This window comes from Mustela putorius, unplaced genomic scaffold, assembly GCF_011764305.1.
Source record: "Mustela putorius furo isolate JIRA1106 unplaced genomic scaffold, ASM1176430v1.1 tig00000430_pilon_pilon_pilon, whole genome shotgun sequence".
Lineage (NCBI taxonomy): Eukaryota > Metazoa > Chordata > Mammalia > Carnivora > Mustelidae > Mustela > Mustela putorius.
The window spans coordinates 7,449,884-7,475,303 of record NW_025421377.1 but is presented as its reverse complement, the minus strand read 5'-3'; the positions used below and the strand labels follow the sequence as shown (position 1 = coordinate 7,475,303).

Genomic DNA, 25,420 nt, shown 5'->3' with positions numbered 1-25,420 from the left:
CACGTTGGGTGATTTGTTAATAATCTTTGTAGTTTGTATATGTTCTACTCTAAGTACATATTATTTTAACCAGAAACCATAATCAATGCTATTTTAATTCTGCTTGGATCACATTTCTTATCCTTGCAGTTCTCGCTTGGGAAAAATTCTTAGCCCGACAGGTGGAATACCCACCTTGCCTTTATTTTTTCTTCATTGAATGGCTCGGTTAACTTGTGGCGGAAGCGATACCCCTGTATTTACTTGGAAAAACATTGGAATTACTGCTCAACCATCAAAATCAATGTCATCCAGATAATCACAAGGGTTCACAGTTTTCCTTGGACTACAGACAATTAAAATTTATTTGTGAACAATAGACCCTTGCTTCTGTGACGTGGAATTTTAGTGTGTCTAAATGTGAAAGGAAACTCCTGTATGGAGGAGGGAGGTGAAATCTGGCATTTCCCCAGATGGGAAGGTAATTTGTGACAGGATATTTTCTCTTCAGAAATGTATTCCTATTTTAAAAAATAATCTATCAGGGGAGCAATGAAACTCTATTATGTGGGTGAAAGGAATGGTATGCAAGGGGAAGAAAGAAGCACGGTAACAGAAGGAACAACTGATGAATTTTTATGAACTCATCCTAACTTGTCTCTCAAAGTCTAGATTTTAGTTCCCTTCATCTGTCAAATCTGTTACATCTTGATGACTTGTTTTCCAATTTGTAGGCTTATTACCATTTCATGAACTGCACTTGGAAAAAAGATTTCAAGTGCGTGAAATAAATAACAATTTCAAGTGTCATGGTGCTTTTGTCACTTCCCAAGGGGCTTCATGTTGAGGGCAGATCCTAGTGGGGACTTCTAGCTCTCTCTCATGCTCTGTCTGCCTCACCTCTGCTGGCTGTTTGCAGTGGGCTACCCGCAGAGCTTATATTTACTTCGTACCCAAAACGGAATACTAAGAAGGAGAGAGATCCATGTTTAATTCTTCTGTTAAGTTCCCAAATGTTAACATGGGCGTTGGTGGTATAGTGGTGCGCATAGCTGCCTTCCAAATGTTAACATGGAAATATTAACACACTAACGTATATAGACAGTTGAATCTTTGAAATTTTTATATGTATAATGGACTTTTAGACCTCTGTGTATAAAAAGAAAATTATTTCAGTAGGACCACCGGGGAAACAGTATCGAATTCCAAGCCATGCTTGGTCCTTGGTTCTCACTGTTAGCTCTTACTTGGCTAACTAGTTCATTCCTTGTCCTTCTGCCTTTTTGAGGCTGCCTTGGGCCACTTGAACAGCTTATTTGATTCACACTGCACTCATCCAATGGGGGGCCCTAGGTGATAATTGCTTCCTTATCACCTCTTTGCTAATCACTCCTAGTTGAAAGCCTCCGCTGGCATTTAATTTCTTCCACTCAGAGCTGTCCTCTGGAGCCCTGAGCATGTACAGCTTTCCTGGCCGACCTCTGCCTTACCTTTCATGGGTGGTTTAAACTCATTTTCTCGCCAGGCTGTGAGGGATGCTCTCTTCTCGGCTTTCTCTCTTTTCCTAACTCAGGCTCCTGCCACACAAGCGCAGGGTAGTGTGATGGCTAACTGGTGTTGGACAGACTTTGTTTAACTCTTGACCATTCCCCCAGCTTGCTGTGTGCCCTTAATGAAGGAGCTTAACCTCTCTGAGCTGGTTTCTCCATCTGAAAGCTGAGTGTTGTTGAGAAGATTAAGTGGGATGGTGTATTTAAAGTGATGAGCACCTAGGGGTTGCATGGCAACCAATCACTCACTGGCCGCTTGTCTTCTCATATTATCCTTTCTCAAACTCTATACAAATGAAAACAGACTATCTGTGTAGAACCAGAGTTTCATTTTCCCCAGAAAGAGGTCACTATAAATTATTTTAGAACTGACTGTGAATTAAAACATACTTCTTTTCTTCCCTGTAGAATGTGATCTGTTTTCTTTCCATTAAAGTCTCCTCTTCCTCCAAACACTTCGTATATTTTTCTTGTAAGACATCAAACATTTCAATCCTTGATGTCCCTAATTTCTATTTTTATTATTTTTTACATTTCTTTTCAGCATAACAGTATTCATTGTTTTTGCACCACACTCAGTGCTCCATGCAATACGTGCCCTCCCCAATACCCACCACCTGGTTCCCCCAACCTCCCACCCCCTGCCCCTTTAAAACCCTCAGGTTGTTCTTCAGAGTCCATAGTCTCTCATGGTTCACCTCCCCTTCCAATTTCCCTCAGCTCCCTTCTCCTCTCCATCTCCCCATGTCCTCCATGTTATTTGTTAAATAATTTCTATCCTAAACTTTGGAATTTTATCATTGGAAGTTTTCATGGGCAGTGCTTTGCAAACTTTAATTATCCATTAAGAATGTTACAGACTCCCTCCAACTTAGAGGCTTGTGATTATTATTGTCTAGGATTTTTTTCCAAGTTGGTAAACTTGAGATCTTACTTTAGTGTAGAACTTTGTCATCTTATATCAAAAGGTATGAGTTTTCAACTGTTGATACTCATTCAATTTCATCTTTCCAGGTGCCCAGGAGAAGACGAACTTGGAAGTCATTATTCTAGTAGGCACAGCAGTGATTGCCATGTTCTTCTGGTTATTACTTGTCATCGTTCTACGGACCGTTAAGCGGGTAACAAAATCATTTCCTTCCATCCCATGTACGTTGGTTTTCATGATTAATGAAAGCTGACTGGGGCTCTTTGAGTTGTTTCTTCCCATTGTTATTGGCTCAATGGGCACAATTTTATTTCAATACAATAACATTCTTTCCCACTTTCTTTTGGCTGGACCACTGGACTTTAATTGATAGAAGCCACTAGAGGAGACAAGGGCTTGGACTGTCTAGTGTAATTAAGATTTAACTACTTCATTCTGAGCTCATTTGGGGTTGAGGGGACACTCTATACAGGATTATAATAGGACTTACTCTCAAACTTCATGAGTTTTTTAAAATGAGACATCAGGAATGGGGCTTCTATAAACAACAATAATAAGCACAAAAAAACAACAGCCAGACAACAGAGTGTGACTGGAAGGAATAATGCTTTCCAGGCCAATGGAGGGGAACTGAAGACAGGCTACTTGTCCATCGTCATGGATCCAGATGAACTCCCCTTGGATGAGCACTGTGAACGCCTGCCTTATGATGCCAGCAAGTGGGAGTTCCCCAGAGACCGGCTGAAACTAGGTGTGTTTTCAAGTGGTATTAATTTGATGTTGGATTTACTAGGACTTTTCTTCCTCCTTTAGGATGTTGACAAATCTAGTCTCTTCACATGTTGGATCCAGGTTCAGAATATTTATTCTGTCTTTTGAATTTGAGTAATCATCTTTTTAGTCACTTAGAAGTAGGGTCCCTGTACAATTATCCAAAGCAGGACATTTGGAGAGCAAAGGGGGAGGTATTAAATAATGAAGCCACTATAAGGGAGTTGAGCTAAATTCTTCCAAGTTAAGCTGGGATGTGTGATGACTCAATCTAGTCGGAATCTCTGCATGCCACTTTTGTCCAAGTCTGTTTTGTTTCCTGTCATTACTGACTGTAGGTAAACCTCTTGGCCGTGGTGCCTTTGGCCAAGTGATTGAAGCAGATGCCTTTGGAATCGACAAGACAGCAACTTGCAAGACAGTGGCCGTCAAAATGTTAAAAGGTAAAGGCAAAATTAAATGGTGATATATCCCTCTCTCTGTTTCGTCTGGTCTGGAAACATGATGAAAGCCTTGCATCAGCACCTTTGTGGTTAGGTGAGCCCACTAGCCAAGTGTGCAGCTGGCTTAGGTGATACCTGTGTACAGATTGAGGAAAAGTTCCTCTTTTATAGCCCCCTGGCAAGGTGCATGGCCTGGCAGGCAAAGTTGAGGATGGGCTGCAGCTTCACCCACTTTCCCAACTTGCCTGAGAGCCCTTGTGCAGGGCATAGCTTATACAACTGAACTTAGTGTCCTGACTATAAGAAAATAATACCTTGGTTATGTAAAGATTGTTTCTTAATTTATTATGATGCATTAGTGAGATAATTATAGACCATGTAGAGACATGGAATATAATAAGTAAAAATAGTAGAGCACAAAAACAGCATGTTTCCTAGAATTGGAATATGTGAAAGATTTTCTCCTATAAAGATAATGGTTGCACTAGGGAAAAAAAGGATCACAGGTGACATGTTAAGAGCTTAAAAGCTTTATGAACAATGGTTTGCCCTAATGTAATGGAATTCTGGTCTTGTCATTTTAATTTGGGGAGGTGATGCATCTATAGCTGTTGGCTCCAGTTGTGATGTGCTTCCATGATGAGGCCAGTGCCACAGACCCTTGGCCAGTAGGTCGTGTGCATTTCAAAGCCATCTCTCTCCTTTTTCCTATTCTTCCTTGTGGCTAAGGGAGTGTGTAGTTTTGAGGTGGCTCATCAGGGTCTGAGGTGTGGACCATGTGTGTGAATTAGAGGGAACTGTACCGGTCTGTGCAGAATCACACTTGCAGTTCTAGCCTCATCAGGCTCTTGTGCCAACTGGCCTTGCCAGCTGGCCCCTGTTAAGTTTCCTTCTTGGCACTGATTGGCGGGAACTTCAGCATAGCCCCTAACACATAAGGGTATTTAATACATGGTGTTGCTTCCTTACCAGGAAGGACTGAAATAATCAGGCCCTAAGAAGCATAGTCAACCTGATATATGAAAATCCAATTTTGTAAGAGAGGAAAATCTGGGCATGATTCCCTTTGCAGATGTATTCCCCACTTTGCAAAAGACTTCACAATGGATTCCTTTAAATATCAAACATTCTGGGTGCACTTAAAGTAAGGATTGGATTTAGACATGGAAATAGAATTTATACTTGACTTTCAATGTACCTAGTCTGTAAATTTGGTTACAGTTTATTATCCCTAGAGGGTAAGTTGCACACATGCATGCAGTGGGGCACTGATCCTCCTAAGCTAATGCCCACATTTATGATTTCACTCTGCCATATATTTGTAGAAGGAGCAACACACAGCGAACACCGAGCGCTCATGTCTGAACTCAAGATCCTCATTCATATTGGCCATCATCTCAATGTGGTCAATCTTCTAGGAGCCTGTACCAAGCCAGGAGGTGAGTATCTGTGCATGGTTCTGGTTGCCTAATGATTTTGGCATATGATTTTCTGCGGGTGTTTCAAGGAAACCACTCAGCTCCCATGGCCTTGATTTCCTTAGCTTAGGATACTTTGCCAGATTCCTAGATATAAATATATTTCATGGAGGTTTAATGGTCATTATAAATTATTCTAGAACTTCCTGTGAATTAAAAAATGCCCTCTTGTTATACCACAGTTTGCTCCTTGTATAAGAGGTTCAGATGAGAAAAGTAAGCTTCTCAAAAAACTTGAAAGCAAAGACCTTAAGAGTAGTTCCCTCTAAAATGAAATCATCTTAAGTGATTGTGTTGAAAAGCAAATGGTTGGATTTTCTTCTGAAATTTTGGTTCTTCTTGCTGCGGAATTGCCAGTTGGTAAAAGAAAAGATACATTATAAGGGCATTGTGACCAGCTGATTTTGATGATCTTGTCCTGGTGACCGTTTGTAGTGTCCTTCTATGATTTTTCTGGTTCATCCATGTGTTAAACACTTGATGAGATACACGAATGGAAACATTTTCCTGTCTTGACATGCTGTGCTGTCTGCAGGGCCACTCATGGTGATAGTGGAATTTTGCAAGTTTGGAAACCTGTCAACTTACTTAAGGAACAAAAGAAATGAATTTGTCCCCTACAAGGTATGTCATTGAACTCAGCTCTGACCACATTGTAAAATGGAGGAAAATACAGGTTAATCTTTCTCTGTTAAAATGCTGTGAAGAACTTGTGAGGAGTCTTCTTTGTTTTAATTTCCTCTTTACCTGCTGGGGCACATATCTTCTCATGGTTGGTTTTTTGTTTTTGTGACTCTCATCTACTGACCCATTAGAGATGGTGCCTAAGGAGGGGAGAGGGTAGGCACAATTAAGGAAAGGAAATTGGAAAGTTTTTTTTTTTTTTTTGCATTTCTTTTTTTTTATTAGCTCATAAGAAAATTTATGTGATGAACAACTTTCAGTCCTCTGGGGAATTAGGCATGGTAAAGAGTAAGGAAGAAAGCAAGCCATTACATGGACACAAACAGATCAATTCAGAAAAATATAAACTATTGATGAATATATCGGCTCACTTCCTAAAATGCTTTTAGCCTCCTTTTCATAATTAACTTAAAAAGCACCATCCCAGAGCAGAACTCTTCAGTTTTCTGGGACAACCGTATTTCACTCCTTCCCTAACGATGCTGTAGCTAGCTGACTATCAACTGCCCATTTCAGGGCAGAGCCATGAGAAGAAGGAGAGCCTAGTGAGGGACTCCAAAGGTCAAGTGCACATGAGGAAAGCATCAGATAATCCAGAGACCAGATTATTGGTCTCTCTGGATTATTTTCTCTCTCTCCTAGCAGTATTTGGTCCCCTGGAGTGTCAGTCCCTTGGTAAAGAGCACCGTAATGTCCTAATGCCAGAAGCATGTCTGGAATAGACCCGAAACAAGGTGTTTATTTCTTTAAGCTAAAGAAGAAACTAGGCTTTATGGAAGAAAATCCATTAGGTAGAACTCTTTCCCCAGATTCTAGCCCAAAGATTCCATATTCCTGAAACTGATGTCCTTCTTATCTGCTTTTAATAGCTAGCTATAATTGTTTTCTAGAGATCTCTTTTGTATTCAAGGAGTGTGTCCATTTGCTTCTTTATAGACCAAAGGGGCACGATTCCGTCAAGGGAAAGAATACGTTGGGGAAATCACTATGGATCCCAAACGCCGCTTGGACAGTATCACCAGTAGTCAGAGCTCAGCCAGCTCTGGATTTGTGGAGGAGAAATCCCTCAGTGATGTGGAGGAAGAGGAAGGTATCTGCCATTGCTTTTTCCACACTTAACATGAACACATACTCTTGCAGGAAAGAGAAGGTGGTAGAGTGTTATGAGAAATTCTGTCCTGGGAAAAGTTCAGTACGCCCTAATATTTGGAAGAGACCTCCATTTCTAGACTGCTTCCATTCAGTTTTCCCAAAAGTGAGTTGTGGAAGCCCTAACTAAGCAGCTGTCTAGGTTGCGAGGCACAGTACGGGGCAAGCCTGAGAAATCCCAGTACCCCAGGCGGGCTCAACAGTCAGCAACAACCAAACTAATGCTTTGAGACCATTGGTTCAGCATCTAGTAGCAGGTGAGGCTCAGTGCTTTGTTCCTTAAGGACAAAGGAGGCTCTCTGACAGTAGATTGCCTCCACATTGCCTTGAGCAGTTCTGCCCCACTCTGCCGAAGTCACCCAAACTCTTCAAGGCAGTGTAGGGGTTACCTGCCGTTTCTACCCCATTCCAAGGGGCTTATCGAGTCTTTCTTGAAACCGTACTTCCTCGGAAGAGTCCTGGTAAGCATATTTTTCTATATCCAGTTATGCTTCCAGTGATATTTTAGTGTTCTCTCTGAGTAGAGCTGTGTTCGCAGTCTAATTTCCAGGATTTCTTCCAGCTCCTGGATACACTGTCGATCTGCTTCCCTTAGAAGGAGCAGAGACAGCCCCATGGATATAGAGATGGGGCTTCCTGACATCTGGCTCCTCTTGAGGCATGATCTTAGCAGAACCCAGTCATGAAATAGTGAAAGAAGCCTGTTTCCCTTTCCTTAGACATGAGGCTACAGATAGAACTTCAATCTGGCTTCTTTCTCTTAGAAGCCGAGCAGGGTGTATGATGCTGGGTCTCAGTCTAGAAGAGTATGGAGAGGCCATCTAGATCTCATGTAACTGGGCCCATGCCAAGTGGGGCCCTCTCTGTCTCATCCTTCTCTCTCACAAAATGGCGGCCAGTGGGCTGGAAACCCAAAGGATTGGGCTACTCAGTTGGAGAAGAAAGGGTGTGGCCTGGAATTTGTCCTCCATTTCTTCATTTGGAAAATGAAAGCGTTTCACTAATGGCTCACCGAGGGCCCTCTAACCCTAAGCTTAAAAAAAATCATTGAGAAAAAGGTTCTCAGTCTTTTTAATACTTACGAGGTTATTATTACAAGTGAGTTTTCATTTACTCTGGTATTTGTCTCTAGGAGAGAAGCCATGTCTTATCTTATCTGACCAGAGTTTAGTGATCATGTTGAAACACCCATTAATGTCCTAGTGTTTATTTGTACCAGCTGCATGGAAATAAATACCACCAATTTACGTAAAACCATCTTTCTCTCGATGTTCCTGTCACCTCTCCTTCATATCCTTGAAGGGAAAAGAGCATCCTCGCAGGCCTGTTTTAATGTGTTTACAGCTCTTTCTCAGCTTGAAAGTGAGAGAAGTGAATATATTTCTGATATTTTTAGTTATCTGTTGTAGATTATAATTTGACCTTTGGCCTTTGTCCCAGGACAAAGCCTGGAGAGAAAAGATTCAATGACCCTGAATATTGTTGTTTTATTTTTAGAGTTCTTGATATGAAACTATTGTTTATCCCTCTGGGTACATGAAAAAAAAAAAAACAATTTAAAACAGCAGACTTAAAAAAGTCCTCTTTTGCTCTCTGCCATCTCTGCCAAACGCACCTCCCTTGTGTCTCCTGGATTTGCTGGTCCAATTTGACTAAGATGGAAAAACCAGCATTTTTTGGCTAAGGGGTATGATGAAAGCTAATAATACGAGGATTCAGCAAATTTACAGAAGATACAGGCATTTTTCTCTCTGCTTTTATTTCCAGAGGTTTAACTCCCAAGTGTTAAAAGGAAGCTTACTCTAACAAACTTAGAAAGAAATAGTTTCTGGGGGCAATACTGATCTCTGTCCTCCTGCATCTTCTCACAGTTTCAGAAGATCTGTACAAGAACTTCCTGACCTTGGAGCATCTCATCTGTTACAGCTTCCAGGTGGCTAAGGGCATGGAGTTTTTGGCATCACGGAAGGTAAGACAGCTCAGAGGGGACCCTAAGTATCTCTTCGGATCGCAGATCTGGAAGTAAGATGTCCAGTGCCAGCCACCGGTGTTTGTTTGGAACTGTAATTCGTTCCCCACTGCTGGGACTACTTAAAGAGTTCTGTTGGAAAGGCCCCATTCCTGCTAATTTAAGGAGGTGTAAGGATTTCATAAAATTAATTAATTCATGTGGTAAATATTTAATGACCATCTATTAAATGCAGGCAGTGCTAAGGATACTGTGTGAACGGACAGGCAAAGCTCTCCACCATCATGGAGTTTACATCCTACTGAGCCGAACAGGCAGTGAACAATATAAACAAGTCAACTACATAGTAGGTAGGATGGGAATAAGCCCTATGGGGAAAAATAAGCAGGAAAGGGGTAGGGTTAGAGAGTATACAAGAATGGTATGTTTGTGTGTGCATGCACTTCTGTGTTTGTGTACACCGATTTTAAACAGAACGGACCAGGAAGGCTTGTATAAGATTGTGACATCTGAGCAGCGACCTAGGAAAGGTGAGGAACTGAGACTTGCAGATATCTTGGTGTGAGAGAGTCTATTTTTAATTTATTTTACATTCATCCCCATCCATCAAAAAGTATTTGTTAGTGGTATAATTAGAAAGCAGGAAGGACAGGCTTCAGATGAGAGCGATTATAAAAGCTAAAATTAGAAAAGTAGGCCAAACAAAGGCTGTGGTGGGGACGTGACAAGTTACAAATATTCCAGAGGCTGTAAACACCACGGCAGGAGCGGGGTCGGTTGAAGTCACCCCTCTGGGAAGGGCAGGACGGATGGTTTTATATTAAACAAGGAGAATTCAAATTAAGCTTCAGGAAAAATGATCAGTTGACGGAATGCATTGGTTGCACCCTCCTGGAGGGAAGGAAAGACTTACTGTTTTTGTTTTCCTAAATTAGAGTGAAATCTCTAACCCATTTCTTTTTCTGAAGCTTAAAGCTCGTCGTAGCTTTCAGAACCTCAGGATCTGGAAAGTTTCTGCCTGAGAGCTCTTGTCTCCTTTCTCCCAAGGGGAAAGGAGAGCAGAGTGGTCTTAGGGGATTTTCCCACAGAAAAAGGCCCTTTGCCTTTCTTGGAGATTCTGATTTTATTTTATTATTATTTTTTAAAGACCAGAGAATGCGTTGAGTCAGGGTAACTTTCGACTGGGGAGGGAATGGGGTGGGGACCGCTAACTTCCCTTGCATCTACCAGCTGGTTTCTTGAAAACCACCTGTTTCTTGGTCTGAAATAAAGAAACTTTGGTTGGGGGAAAAGTAGAGAGGACTTTCTGGTTTTTGGAATCTCCTGTCTTGCTCAGTCATGCTTGGCCGAAGACTTCCGTATATACCTCTTTCAGAGGGAAGTGCTACACGGAGACAAGGGTGTGGGCTGGTCGGCTATGCCTGGCTCCTGTGATCACTCCGGTGCTGGCTTCAGAACTCTCCTCGGAGCCTTTCATTCATTTACAAATATTCCCCGGGACTCTTGTTCCCCAACAAATCGACCAGGTGAAGCTAAAGCTGCTAGTAGTAAGAGGTTAGATGAAGATGGGGATATCAAGAAGAGAGACACTGAGGACCGGAAAAGAGTGGGGAGAAAGCAGGACGAATTTGGTTTTCTCCTTTTTTAGTGCACCAGAGAATCCACTTGACCCATGAGAAGCTGAAATCTCTTTCATAGACCTTTACGATAATCCAACACTTTGAAACAGGATGAGCCTCACAGGGGAAAGTTTATCAGAGCTGGTCAGTTTCAGTTCCGTGTGGAACTGAGAAACCAACAAAGGGCACCAAATGAAGGAGAACCCCTTGTCCTGGTTTCTGAGCATTCATTCCGAGTAGGAGGGCGTTCTAGGGCCTCCTTAGAATAACAGGTTTTAACGGTATATGGTGCCAAGCAAAAGGGATATGTGGATGTGACCAGAAACACATTCGTAACTGTGTCCAAGAGAAGTCTATTTATGACTCCGTCATCATACTATAACTTAATTATTTAACTCCAAAGTCTGGGACTCTTTATGCGATAAGCAGATGTGTGCCTCCACAAAAGTCAGACTTCTTTCTTGAAGGGTTGATGAAAGAGATTAGCCCAGTGCTTGTTAATCAGTTGGTTTTCTGAAGTGGGGCTTTTTTGAGCATGAGATCACAACAGGTGCAGAAGACATCAGCTGTGCCGAGACCTAACGCACCCACGATTCTTTTTGCAGTGTATCCACAGGGACCTGGCTGCACGCAACATCCTCTTGTCCGAGAAGAACGTGGTTAAAATCTGTGACTTTGGCTTGGCCCGGGATATTTATAAAGACCCAGATTATGTCAGAAAAGGAGATGTAAGTTTCAAAGATGAACCCAGTGCTCTGTTAAATTGCAGGATCCAAATTCGTCTTTGCAAGCTTCAGGACCTGCGTTGGGAACAAAGGAAGCTTTCTCTTCAGATGTGTGCTAAGTTGGGTTCTGATTCCTTGTCTTCTACCCTCTTAGGCTCGCCTCCCTTTGAAATGGATGGCCCCAGAAACAATTTTTGACAGAGTGTACACAATTCAGAGTGATGTGTGGTCTTTTGGTGTCTTGCTCTGGGAAATATTTTCGCTAGGTAAGTCACTTGTTTTTTGTCCCTCCATCCATACTCCCAAGAGAATGATACAAGTCAGTGACCCCAGTGCACCTTTTCCTCTCCTGCATTCCACCTTTATCTGGTGAAGGTTACTTGGAAGCTTTGGATCGTTTAAAAAAAAAAAATATATATATATATATATATATATATATATATATGCGTGTGTGTGTGTATACATACATATATGTATGTATATATTTGGGATAATGTTCAAGAGTCAGGGTTTTTTATAAGAAAAAAATAAAATCATATAATGTCCCATTCCTGTTTTATTCTAGGTGCTTCTCCATATCCTGGAGTAAAGATCGATGAGGAATTTTGTAGGCGATTGAAAGAAGGCACTCGAATGAGGGCCCCTGATTATGCCACACCAGAAATGTAAGACTTCGAAAATATCTTTCTATCCTTTCTTCATGCATAAAAACTTCCCTTGCCCAGAAGACTTTTCATGATACTGCCCTCTTTCGTGGCCCCGTCTGTGCCCTTCTTCTCTCTGGAAGTCTTCCTTGATAATCTCAAGCAGAGAGTCATCTCTTCTTGAAACAACAGCACTTTATCTATACCGCCAGTTAGTTTTTATTGGAAGTCAGTTTATAACATTTCCTAGACATATTTGATGTTCCAAGTATAGGGTTATGTGTTTTATATGGTGTTATATTACTATTTAGTGTCTGGGCTCATGGTGGACTTTTCACAAATGTTTATTCATTCAAGTGCTTCTTCTCAGCACCAGATGAGGAAGAAGGAGATAGTTAATGACATTAGTGTTTTGGTCTTCTAGATACCAGACCATGCTTGACTGCTGGCACGGAGAGCCCAATCAGAGACCCACGTTTTCTGAGCTGGTGGAACACTTGGGAAATCTGTTACAAGCTAATGCTCAGCAGGTTTGTGACCTCCATCCAAGAAGTGTGTCCAAGAGCTTCTCTCCTCCCTAGATGTTCTCATGGCCACCATATTCTTGCAGATCTGAGCAATAATGCTTTTTTAAAAAAGCTGTAACTCCCCTTTTAGACAGATGAGATCCAAACCACTCATTCCTCCTGATGTATCTTTTTGTTGTCTTCAGATGCTCTTCTAAAGTAAAATCAACCAGTCACTTAATTAATAAAAATTAGCTGATCCACAGACTATCAACAATGGACAGAATTTCAAGGAATTTTTACTACACTGCACAGACAGCACGATATCTGAAGCCCGCAAAATAGATGGCTTTTCCTCAGTAAAATCCCAGACTCCCAGAACTTCTACTGGAGGATTTTAGAATTGTAATCTTTACCATTACGAAATTATTTAATCTCCAGTCAATGGCCTCTTACTACCATGAATGGAAGCCAATTTCCTCCTACTTTTCTTTTGAACAGGTGGGGGACAATGGGTCAAATCTGTTTTTATCAGTAAGCTTTTCAAACGTTTAAAGGTATCACATTGCCCTTTCTTTCTTTCTCTTGATGAAATAATGTTAAATTGTGCAACCTTTTCTCAGAAGACCCATTTTCCTGCACATTTATTGCTTTTCTCTAGACTGTTATCAGATTTTTCCATTGCCTTGAAATGTAGAGGCTAAAGTTGGATGACATGCCTTTTAAAAGACCTGGCTTCGGTAGGTAGGGCTTCGTGAAGAAATGATTTCTGAGCCCTCCGTGTCCTGTTGCCATATCTCTGGCCACAGCCTGCTTTGTCTTCCTCCTGACCACAGTTGTTGGCGGTCCCCTTACGCCTCTTGTTTTTATATTAACTCTTTTTAACATACTTTCATATATACACATCCCTTTCAAGTGCCCTTTTGTTTTTGACAAACCATCTTTAATGTTGTCTTTAAGTTCTGCACTCAGATAGGAAAGCCACCGACCTCATCACCAAGGAGCCCCTATGGCCTTTGTTTCTCATGAAAAGGTTCTTGAGGGGCAGGAGCCATAACAATAGCACGCTGTGTTTGTTGTTTCAGGATGGCAAAGACTACATTGTTCTCCCGATATCAGAGACTTTGAGCATGGAAGAGGATTCTGGACTCTCTCTGCCTACCTCACCTGTTTCCTGTATGGAGGAAGAGGAAGTGTGTGACCCCAAATTCCATTATGACAACACAGCAGGAATCAGGTACTGTATATGGTCAACATCCCCCTGGGGGGAGGGATGGGGGCACTTCAAGGTCATTTGGGGAGGGGATGGAAGGAAGATTGCCTCTCACCTCCATATTTAACCTTAGCCCTGAGACTGCTATCAGGGGAAGTGCTCCTTGAAGAGGGCCGGGGTAGGTGAGTTGCTCCCCATCTGCGGTCCACATTGCTGCCATAGCTGTTCCTTTCAAATTCTAAGCCCTGCAGCTGCAAATAGCTGGAATGCCACAGTATGTTAATCTCCAGAAAAAGAGACCAATTTTATATAGACATCTGTATTTAAATTATCCCCATGTACTCTTTTATTAATGTGAATTAAATGGCTTAGGAAGGATTCTGGAAGGAAGGGTTTTATGCATATATGAGGACACACTTACGCCTCTCTGGCTAGGATGCAGGGTGCCATGGGGATGTGTCCCGAATTGGACTGGACAGCACATCTTCAGAAGCCCCTCCCTGGTCTGATTTTCAGCATTTTATTTGCATAATAGGAATGCTGGACTTATTTAAAACACATGCACTGCTGTCCTCTCCTGATCTGTAAAGGGGTTCTGAAGGCAGCTTTCTTTTTTCTCTCTTCCAACACCTGTGTCTGAGGAAAGAGTTGATACAGTGTCTACACTATGATATTAAAATTGCCTTTTACGAAGCCTGGGACTTCTTTGTTCCCCACCCCTCCCCCTGGGTATTTTCCTCCTGTAACTGGCTCCCCTGATCACAGGGTCCAGCCCGCACTCTTGAGAGTGCTGTGGCTGCAGGCGGGACACGGAGCTCTAGGCTAGCCAGGCCGCCTGGTCAAGGGCGAGGAGGCCCCCCGGACAGTTTGTTCTGTGGAATCACATAGGATGGCAGGAACACGGCCAGAGTGGGTAGAAGCCAACACATAAGCCGCTGTTTACTTTTCTGTTGGGAGTTTTCAGCATTTTTTCGAAGAACTTTTCCTTCCGTTATCAGATTCTGCCTACACGATAACTGGTACAGTTACGCAAGGGAGAAACTATTATCTTTCTTGCTGAAGATGTTGCATGTGAGGCTAAGAGTAACCCCCTGGTGGGCATAAACAATTGTGGTTAAAGATCCAGATTTTAGAGTCTGATAGAACTGGTTGGACAACTAAGTCTGCCTCTTAGTGACCTGACGCTCCTCTTCGCTGTGACCCAGGTGAAGGCGCTGGTGTTCAGAAATGATTATTTTGAGAATTGCATGGTATAACATACTTCTATGTGCCTGGCACTTAGAGAGCACTCGATAGGTGATAGTTATTCATCAAGCTGCTGAAAATCACATCTCTAGGATGAATCCAGGTCCTCCAGTCTTTCTCTTTGTCCTGTTTTCTGCCCTGAGAAGGAGGTACCCTCAAAGAGAAAGGTGAATGAACTGAAAGCCAATAGTTCCACTCTCCTGTTTAAAAAGTCTAGTTCAAGCTCCACTGGCCTTCTCGTGTGTTAATTATTCCTTTATCAGAAAGCCATTTGATCATGAACTCTGTTCCTTGGGTTTTGTGTGACCAGGTGGAGGGAGGACCCGAGCAGCAGTCTCTTGGCTCGCTTGGATGCTTTGCATATGGTGCCGAGAGTCGATGAAGTCATGTTTGTGTAATGGGAGTGCCAAAGGCAATGCTGGATCTAAATCAGGGCTGCTAGCATTTATCCCCAGAAGCATGGACAAATGTGACACCAGGCCTGGCTCCTATTTTCTGTCTGTGATTTTCGAATGCGTCTTTCCAGTCCAGTTTCTCTTTTATCCAGCCATAATTTGAAAAATAAAATGGAAATTGGAATCTTTTGTCGGCAGCCCCCTCTTCACCCCTGCAACCCTTTCTCCTTTTATAAAAACAAGACTCCACAGTCACATTTTAATCATCTGGGTTAAAAGAAATGCAGCATGGAGGCATCTGCACCTGGCACACCTCGTTTTGAGGCTCTCTTTTGGTTCTGCTTCCCTGCGGGGACCAGAGATGAGGCTGGGATACTTCTCAGTGGACTTGTTCTGTTTCTGTTTTTGTTTTTTTCCCCCCATTTCCGGTTAGGTAGAAAAGCTGAGGATTCTTTCTCATTTGCTTCCTCTTGATAGTTTTCAATCCCATCACATTATACATGGAGCTGAATAGAGGCATCACTGTGGGTACCTCATCATTTGCTGTCCCTTCAAATTAATTAAAAATATTTGTTCAACATTTATTTAGCAAAGAGGCCGAAGGGTGTGTGGGGGAAGGGTGAACAGGACAGATCACTAGTGTCTAGACTTCGCTTTGTCTCTAATTTCCCCTGTGGATCAGCTCTGGCCCCAAGTTTGCATGCTTTCTGGAAGAAAACGCATATTAATTGGACTCATCTTTCTTTGAGGGCAGTTTGGGGACCATCTGTGGTTGCTCCGTCATTTCCCCCGGGAGTCTCACCTCCTACTCCAAGCAGCTTATCAAAGATTTCTTTTCTCTCCCAGAGAAAGGTTTTGGCACGTACCATTTTTCTTCATTTTGGTTAATTGCTGGTGATGATTAAGTGCTCCTCGTGGATTGACGTCTGGGACAGCCTCCTGGCTAGATGCTCCTGGATTTGGCTGTGGTCTCAGACTGCTTGCAGTGAAACTGTCCTTTCTCCACCTCTGTCTGTCTTCTCCCCTGCACGGGTCCCACCCCACGGTCAGTGCCTGCGTGGGAGAGAGCAGTGCTGTGCGCGTAGTAGGTGCTTCGTAAAGACTTGAACTGTCATAGCCATTGTTCTCTTCTAGTTTTTCCTTCCTGTTGCTTTTCCAAGGGAGTCAGTGTAGAGGAGGGTAGCAGAACAAAACAAGACAATGGGCTTTAGAATCTGAAGGCCAATTTCGAATCCCCGTCCTAGCCATTTCCTCCCTAAGTCTTCGCTTCCTCAACTGTTTTTTTCTAAGGCAACTGTATCATGGCCCAAACTTACCCCCTCTCGTGGATTCTACATTCCACATATCTCTGGAATCTTATCTGCTTTCCCAAACCCTGTGGGCACCCTCTCACCTGGGCAGGCTGCCCTTCTTTCTTCTAGAGACATGGAAAAGAGCCCCTAAATTGGTCTCACTGCCTGTTTTCACCTTCCTCTACCAGAGTCAGCTTCCTAAAGGGCGCATCTGACTTTGTCAGTCTCATGCTTCAAATCCTTCAATGGATACTCAAAACTCAAACAGTCTAGCTATGTGATTTTGGACAGGTTCCTTAACCTTTCTATGCCTCGCTTTCCTCTTCTGAAGCTTGGATACTGACACCCACCCCTAACAGATATCATTTATGAAGATGCTATGAGACAGCAGTTGGGGACCATTTAGCACAGTGCCCGGCATGTGGGAGATTCTCAGTAAAGAATTCCTGAATGAGTGAATCAATGAATGATTAACTGTGGTATCACTAGTTTTTAACAGCAGCCACTTTCAGGGATTGGACTCAGGAGAAGTGGGCTTTTCTCTGTCTCCGTATATATTATGTCCTCTTTTTTTGTGGAATTTCCTGAATGAGGATGAGGATGTCACTAGTGAACCTCATTCTCTCCTTTCTGTAAGGGGAGGAGCCAGCCTCCTGGTTCCAGGGAAGGGAAACCCAATTTCCATTCTCCTTGTTTGGCTCAAGTGTGTCCTCATTCCACTTGGTCACAGAAAACACAGGAATATATATAACATGTCCAGAAGCCTGACAAGGGGAGGAATTATGCTGGGATAAGCGTGGAGAGTGAATTTCCTGTCTCTTGTTGTAAAAAGAACTTCCCTTCTTTCCACTGGATTGTTGGTGCTTTTAACAAAATCAGACTCACCCAAAGACACATAGCAGGGAAGGAGCACCCCCAGGAAACAGGTGATACGTTAATCTGATAAGTCCTATTCTTTGAACCCCTGAAAGAAACTGGTACCCTTTGGAACTCAAAGGAGGAAAACAGGCTTTGGCTGATAGAGCATCATTCTTTCTAGGGACACTTGCCACCCACCTCATTCATCCTTGAGATATCTCTGTGAGTGAGGGAGGGAAAGTTATTGCCAACACATTTTAAAGACGGGGCAGTAAAGGCATGGAAATATTCATGTCTTTCCCAAGTTTGTGTGGTCAGTAGTAGACTTTGAAATAGATGAAACATCTCATAACTCTTGAACCACTGCCTTTTTCCAAGACCAGCCATTCTGTGGGCTGAAAATAGGGGATTGTGAGACTCAGCAGCCCCCCTCCCCACCCAACACACACACACACTAAGCCTCCATTACATGCAGAAAGAAGAGGTTGTCTCCAGATCCTGGTGGGTTCAGTGTCTTTTACAGAACCTGGGTGAGATCTGTAGGTGTTTCCTCTGCCCATCTTTCACTGAATGGTTGTTTGGTGGGCATTGTCTAGAAAAACTTTTCTGGAGGTAGCCAGAAAGATGTTCAATGCTCTGTAATATGTCAAGAGCCCAGTGGAGGAATCTCAGGCAATCAGGACACCGTGCAGAAGACAGTTGATCACTTAGTTTGCTGTTGTTGTCTGTAGTCCAGCCCCAGCCCTCAGAAATAGGATTCAAAGGAACAGAAGCTCATCTAGGCCCCTCACTTAGATTATACTTTTAAATAGGCCCTCACAGGAAATGAAGCCTTCACTCTGTGCTAGCAGAGAAAGATTTTTATTTTGTTTTGTTTTTCTTTTTCCAAAGGATGTTTTGAAGGTTGCTATTAAACTTGTGGTTGAAAGATAATGAATTTAGGTATCACTTTTGGTCTCTGCAGCCAAATATACCACCACCCAAATAAAAATATTGGTTCTTTTGCAGCCAGTATCTGCAGAACAGTAAGCGAAAGAGCCGGCCCGTGAGTGTAAAAACATTTGAAGATATCCCGTTGGAAGAACCAGAAGTAAAAGTAATCCCAGATGTAAGTACATCTTTTAAAAATAGTCTTAAAAATAACACAAAGGATGAAATATTAGCTAGATAAATATTAGCCCAAGCATTAGAGTCTTGGAGCCTTGTTATAAAGGTATGTGTCATGGGGTCGTTATGGAGATGAAACTGATCAGTACCCCCCCCATTGGATTTTCCATAAGCACAGCCCCTAGTCCAAGGTTCTAGATAGCCTAGCCTCATGCCCAGTTCCACTCAAGTGTAAATAGTATCACTATGAAAAGTGGGATGGCATTAGGTCTCCTCAGTTTCTGCTTCTTGAATTCTTTTCTTCCAGGCCTGAGTTTACTATTAGGAAGCAGTTGTTTCTTCTTGTACCTGGTCCATTTTCTGGCTATGATATCTTTACCTGCCCCTGGGGAACACTGGAGCGTATTGTCTGATAGATGAGTTAAGAAATCGGTTTAATTAAGTAGTTGGTCAGTGTGCACACTCAATCAACTGTGCCATCTCCTTGTCTCTTAAAAAGGACAACCAGACGGACAGTGGTATGGTCCTTGCATCAGAAGAGCTGAAAACCTTGGAAGACAGAACCAAATTAGCTCCATCTTTTAGGTAAGGCTCAGTCAAATAGAAAAGACAAATCTCAACAGGAATTTTTAGAAGGAACTTAGGACTTTCAGTGTAGATACAGTTTTCCCTTTTTGTGTCTTTGTTGGTTTGCATCAACTGAACTAATAAAGAACTGAAACTGATCAAACAAATAATTACATGCCACATTTGAAAAAGAATCTGAAATTAATTAGGGGATGTGGTCAGTTTTTATAGAGAATTTATGAATACCAGGGAATTTTTATGTTTATGTAGTACCAGCTAAGTAACAAAGGTCATTGGAGGTAATCCCTTAAATTGAGATGATTAAAATCTTTGTGGACTCTGAAGAATTTTCAGGCCTGTACCTAAATGAGTGCATCTGTCTTTAGATGTGTGATACATAAATAAGCCAATATCTATTTGTTTGAGATACTTAAACATTATTGGCTGAATTATTTGGCTTATTATTATCATTGGCTTAATTGTGGAAAAAATATTAAATTTGGTTTTTAATATGATTTCCCCCATGTGGTTCTGTAGGAATTTATAGTTGTTTTAATAGATGTACCTGTTTTTAACCTACTACATAAATGAAAATCTCTATAAAAATGCTAAGATAAAGAGCAGTCATTTATTTGCTAGTGAACTCACTCTAAGTGAGAATTGAAGACTTTGATGTACTTATAACCTAACATTATATAAAATGGGAACACCCATGGGTTATTGAGGGATGTTCACATAAAGAAAAGGTAAAATAAAATCAAAGGATGTTCACATAAAGAAATGGTAAATTAAAAATTGCCATTGTGCAATTGTATTATTTGCTTTAGGCCCAGGGTGAGAACTTGTTAGAGCCAATGACATGTTTCATTCATTGATATAAAATATATTTATTCAGTGGTGACTATGTGCCCGGTACCATGCCATTGTCTGAGATACCAAACTCAATTACTTGAGGCTGAATTGAAAGAAAAATTGTATTTCTAGTTATTTGAAATACCTTTTAAGCCGTAAATGAACATAGACTTAATTAAATCCTTTTTGTGGTTTTTAACACGAATAATTTGGTAAAACATGTATTAAGGGGAAAAGCCCACACCTCAGAATGGCTTGAGAAAAATGTAAATCCTGATTTTTTTAGATCAGCACAGCTTACACTTTTAGGCTTTGACATGATTATGGTCTGTTACGATTCCATGCCATTGAAAACATTCTCTAGTTGCTGCTGGGTGACCCAGGCCGTCAGTCCTTCCAAAGAATGTTCTTTTGATGAGTAAAAAGCAGTTTTTGACAGTCTGGCTTGATTGCACACACACGCTTCAAGTTATTGAAATTTAAATTTGCTCAAGAACTTTATTAACACTGTACATAGGCCTTGTAATCCTTAATCAACACTGCGAGGAAAGCAGAAATCGACTCTCAGAACATCCCAATTTCCTTTTACACGGTCAGAGTCCCCTTGGCTCCTATCGTTGTATACAAACCTGTCAATCTTCAATGCCATAAAAATGTTCCATTGGTTGGAGCCTTTGCATCACTCCGGAGAACTGCCTTTCATCTCGTCACAGGCTTGAAAGACTTGGACCTGAATAAGAGGACTTATCTGAAACTACTAGCTCATGCTAGTACCTGAAAATAGACATTGTCTGAGTAAACCTGATACGTTGATTAACAAGTGGGGGAGATAGGGGCTTGTGTCTCCAGGGAGATTACAGCCCACACGGGGTCAGGAACAAGGTTAGGGGAAAACGGGAAAGAACTGCCTTCTTGCCACCAGCTCATTTGGTTGTCCTTTCTTCCACAGTGGACTGATGCCCAGCAAAAGCAAGGAGTCTGTGGCATCCGAAGGCTCTAACCAAACAAGTGGCTACCAGTCTGGGTATCACTCCGATGATACAGACACCACTGTGTACTCCAGCGAGGAGGCTGAACTGTTAAAGCTGGTGGAGATTGGACCACCAGTTAGCAGTACGGCCCAGATTCTCCAGCCTGACTCTGGGCCCACATTGAGCTCTCCTGCTGTTTAAATGGAGGCACCCACGTCCCCCACTCCTGGAAATCACATGAGAGGTGCTGCTCAGATTTTCAAGTGTTGTTCTTTCCATCACTAGGAAGTAGCCACATTTGATTTTCATTTCAAAAAAAAAAAAAAAAAAAGGACCTCAGACTGCAGGGAGCCAGTCCTGTAGGCATTTCCTGAGAAGATGTTTGTGACTCAAGAATGTGTTTGTGTTTTCTCCCGGTGTTGACCTTCTGTTTATGCATTTAGAAAGCCTGTATGATGCCTCTTACTGTGGGTCTCCCCGTGGGTTCTAACAAAAGAAGTTCAAGGAATGGCTGCATCCTCCGTGAAGTGGCAGCTCCTGGGGAGTTGACACGTCTCGGTAAAACCAGAAGACAAACCAAGCAATGAAAGTGCTTTAGGTGTTGAAGATAGGAAAGACCTTTAGGACTGAGTCCATCCAAGAAGCTTTGTTCAGGATACGGGTTCTGAGCCAAGTCGTACGTGTGGGGTTTGGATGGACAGAAAGGAAGATGTCGGCTTGCTTCGAGAGTGTACTGGAGCCTGCGTACGCCTTGTGTTGGCTCTGGGGGAGGTGGGCCTGGGGTCTGTTAGGAAACGTAAAGGCTTCAGATGAGGCTACTGGTTTCAGACGATTTCGTGCTCTTCCCAGTTGGGCTAAATGAGAGCTCCTTGAGCTGTTTCTGACTCCTAATGAGAGTTCCTTCCGGACTCTTACGTGTCTCTTGGCCAAGCCCCAGGAAGGAAATGATGCAGCTCTGGCTCCTTGTCTCCCAGGCCGATCCTTCACTCAGAACACCAGAAAGAATGGACATTCAGACAGAGACTCCCTGCCGTGTTGAAGAGTTCTGACTGTATAAACCAGCTTCTGGTTTCTTCTGGATGAAAACCCACATATCTGTCCCGATGTGATATATGTCTGAGCCTGAATGCAGTAGGTTCCGTATCAAGCTGTGGTGTCAAAGTTTCAGGAGGGATTTTACTCTTTTGTTCCTTCTCCCCTCCCTGAACTCGGCCCCTTTCACCCCAATCAGTCAGTATTTTAGCAATTTGGCCTCTGCACTCTAGTAAGAGCTGATTTGGTTTGTTCACTTTCTCAAGGACTATTAGCCAGATTTCAAAATTATTTTATAGCCAAAGTTTTAACAACATCTATTGTATTATTTAGACTTTTAACATGTCAAGCTATTTCTACTGGTTTCTGCCCTTGTACTTTCCTTTTTAAAAGAGAATATGTATTTTTCATTTGGTACCATAGTGTGAGATGCTGGGAACCATGACTGTAAAACATGCTATGGCACATATATTTATAGTCTGTTTATGTAGAAACAAATGTAATATATTAAAACCTTATATTATATATGATGAACTTTGTACTATTCACATTTTATACCAGTATTATGTAGCATAACAAAGGCCATAATGCTTTCAGCAATTGATGCCATTTTATTAAAAAAAAAATTGAAAAAACTTAAATGAGTCCCTTTGCAAGTTTGCATTTCTGTTCTTATCATTTCTCTTACTCCTAAAGTGGAGGAGGGGGAATCAGACAAATTGCCATGTGGTTTTTCACTCTTAATTGTTTCCTTCTTCTTATAAAGAATATTTTTATAAAGTAGTTTATACTTTTTAAACCAGTACATGTATGCTTAGTTAAAAAAAAAATACAACGCAATAATATTGCATGACTATTTTGAGGCAAAGTACTTCTGGCTTGAGGTGTAGTTGCTTTTCCCCTTCTTTTTGGTTACACAAATAATTCATGCACGTGTGAACTCTCATTATATTCTGAGCACTTTTGAGATTCTTAAAACGTGGACTGAGAGATAAAAGTACTCTAACAGTATTTGTATTGCCAACCATGAAAATCAGGGGGTGAGAGATCCCCAGACAGGTGGCCAGACCCAGGCACCTCAGGGAAGTGTGAAGCGTACTTGTAGTTCTCAAAGATGACTCTATACTTACAGTGTCAGAGGTCAGACCCAACTTTGACATTTTGAGTGATTACTTTTACCTGAATTCAGTGATTACTGAAAATCATTGGCACCCATGAGTGGCCCTACTCTTTGTGGTATTTTTTTATACAAGTGTTGCAATATTTATAGTCAAATATACATTTTTTTAAAAAAGTTTTTATTTACTTATTTATTTTAGAGCTTGTAAGTGGGGGAGAGGAAGGGAGGGAGAGAGAATCTCCATGCTGAGGGCGGAGTCCAAAATGGGGTCTGATCCTATGACCCCAAGATCACGACCTGAGCCAAAATCAAGAGTCAGATGCTCAACTAACTAAGCCACCCAAGGACCCCTCAAATGTACCTGTCATTTTTGATGGCTTCTGGGTTTTTCAGTCTTGATGCAGAAGGTTGCCTCAGTTCTAAAATAAGTTCTAAATGTTCTTCTTCTACTACAATGAAATCTATATGGAGTGAGGTAGGAATCTGGCTTCGTTTTCTTCAACCAGTTGTCGATCACAGAAGTACTCTTGATTAAATGTACCTCTTTGCCTCCATGGCTGGGGAAATGCTCATTGCACTCTTTTCAAGCCCTGTCATCTCATTGAGCCATTCTGTGCAGTTGTATGGTGGAGAGGAGGGTCGCCATGGGCGTGTGTGATTCCTGGGACAGCGATTACAGATGTGGGCTACTGGCCAGGATTAGTGGGTTAGGGTCTCTGACAGACGTTGTTACACTATCTGTCAGGCCTGACCTTGTCTTTTCCTGTTATGATGATGGCATCCAGTAAATGAATGGGAGAAGAGACCAGGACACCCTCATAGAAAAACAGAATTTTCTTCAGCTGAAGGAAAAAGAGATTTTGTTTCTCATAAGCGCCCCTTGGCGCTGTCTCCGATGCTGGGAATTTGGATTCAGCTGAAACTTCACACTTTATAAAGAACTGCTTTCAGCACCTCCGGCAGAATGATCCGGAGGTGAGGTTTGGCTCTCTCCTTCCTCTCTCTTCTGTCTTCCATGCCCCTTGTTCTTAGCTCCTTTTCTCTCTTCATTTGCCCTTGAAGAGAACTTTGTGGCTTTTGAAAGCGCTTCCTGCACGTTCTTATTTTCAGAGCCTTAACTGGAGACATTGGGTTTGTTTTAGGTGTGGCCACCCCCTCCCCTTGGCTCCGGGCCTCCCTCCTTCTCTCCCTTTACTTGCTTCGTTCTTCCGCCTCCTTTCAAACTGCTCCGGCCCTTCACCTTCCTTCCCCCCTTACTCTATTTCCACTAACCTTCCTCTGTCCCGCACCCTCTGACCCTGCCCACTGCGGCCTTCCTCCTCCATCATCACAGGACTGAGAGAGCTGTGGGGGGATTTAAGCTCATTACCCCACTAAGTTTTCTTAACAAGGCACATTCCTTTGTCCTCCTCAATGAAAGAAAAGTAGAAAAGTGGAAATCTCAAACCCACAACTTTGTAGTTAACCCTATTTTCCTATGTCCCCCCCCTAGCATGTTTTTCTACCTCTCACCCACACATTAACCTCCAAGATGATAAAATGTAGGCAAACAGGAGGCTAAAGCTTTTGAGACTCTGGTTTCCGTATACACCTTTGCACACTTGCATGCTCTTTCCCTGTAGGGGCAGTAGACATAACATGGCTACTTCACATAACAGGCTTTCTCAGGTCTGTAGTGGCTTATAAAGCAAGATGAAGTCCTGATAGTGCTCCAGAATTCCAGGTTGGCAGGTATAGTATGGCAACACAGAAGGAACCTTTGGTTTTATTGTAAATAACATTGTGCTGTCCTTTATACTCCTGATCTACTTATAAACTTTTCCAGAGGATGAAAATCCAAAGTGCAGAGAGAATAAATTCCATCATTGTTACTAGTTTTACTAGGAATTCTTCAGTAGGGATTATTTTATATAACGACTTCTTGGGTATTTCAGAATATTATCAGGTACCATGCAACATTTCATAAGTACATCTGTTTCACAGATCAAAGTGTACTCCTATATAAACTACCCTGAGCACCTCTTAAGTAGCCTGTGCTTGAAGTTGGTTGAAGGGAACTTTATTCAATCATTGTGAATAGATCATGGTATATTGCTGTGCCTTTTCCCCCTCTCTCCTATGTAGTGTGGTTGGCAAATTGCCCTGAGGATCTGTCATGAAGAGAGAAAAAAAGATCCCCATTCTTCTCTTATCACCTTTATTCATCAGTGAATTTCAGTGTTCAGCCCAGTTTTCATTCTTGAAGTCATTTGTACCTGAGGATGTCATGCCAGAAAACATTCCTGAGTCTGATCTTACAGAATTAGTTAGTAATATAAACTTT

The 25,420-nt window shown here is 42.1% G+C and overlaps 1 protein-coding gene across 1 annotated transcript in view; it reads left to right on the top strand.

The window, feature by feature from the left end:
- KDR (kinase insert domain receptor) overlaps positions 1-22,618 on the top strand; it is a 43,911-nt gene extending 21,293 nt beyond the window's left edge. Inside the window, exons 16-30 of the mRNA XM_004775511.3 lie at positions 2,544-2,650; positions 3,073-3,208; positions 3,567-3,671; positions 4,997-5,110; positions 5,685-5,773; positions 6,770-6,923; positions 8,854-8,951; positions 11,176-11,298; positions 11,450-11,561; positions 11,861-11,960; positions 12,364-12,469; positions 13,531-13,682; positions 18,457-18,556; positions 19,055-19,140; positions 20,924-22,618. Of these exons, the coding sequence (XP_004775568.1) occupies positions 2,544-2,650; positions 3,073-3,208; positions 3,567-3,671; positions 4,997-5,110; positions 5,685-5,773; positions 6,770-6,923; positions 8,854-8,951; positions 11,176-11,298; positions 11,450-11,561; positions 11,861-11,960; positions 12,364-12,469; positions 13,531-13,682; positions 18,457-18,556; positions 19,055-19,140; positions 20,924-21,146 (1,805 nt within the window). The 3' untranslated portion in view covers positions 21,147-22,618. The remainder of the gene's footprint in view (positions 1-2,543; positions 2,651-3,072; positions 3,209-3,566; positions 3,672-4,996; positions 5,111-5,684; positions 5,774-6,769; positions 6,924-8,853; positions 8,952-11,175; positions 11,299-11,449; positions 11,562-11,860; positions 11,961-12,363; positions 12,470-13,530; positions 13,683-18,456; positions 18,557-19,054; positions 19,141-20,923) is intronic.
- Positions 22,619-25,420: the final 2,802 nt, after the last annotated feature.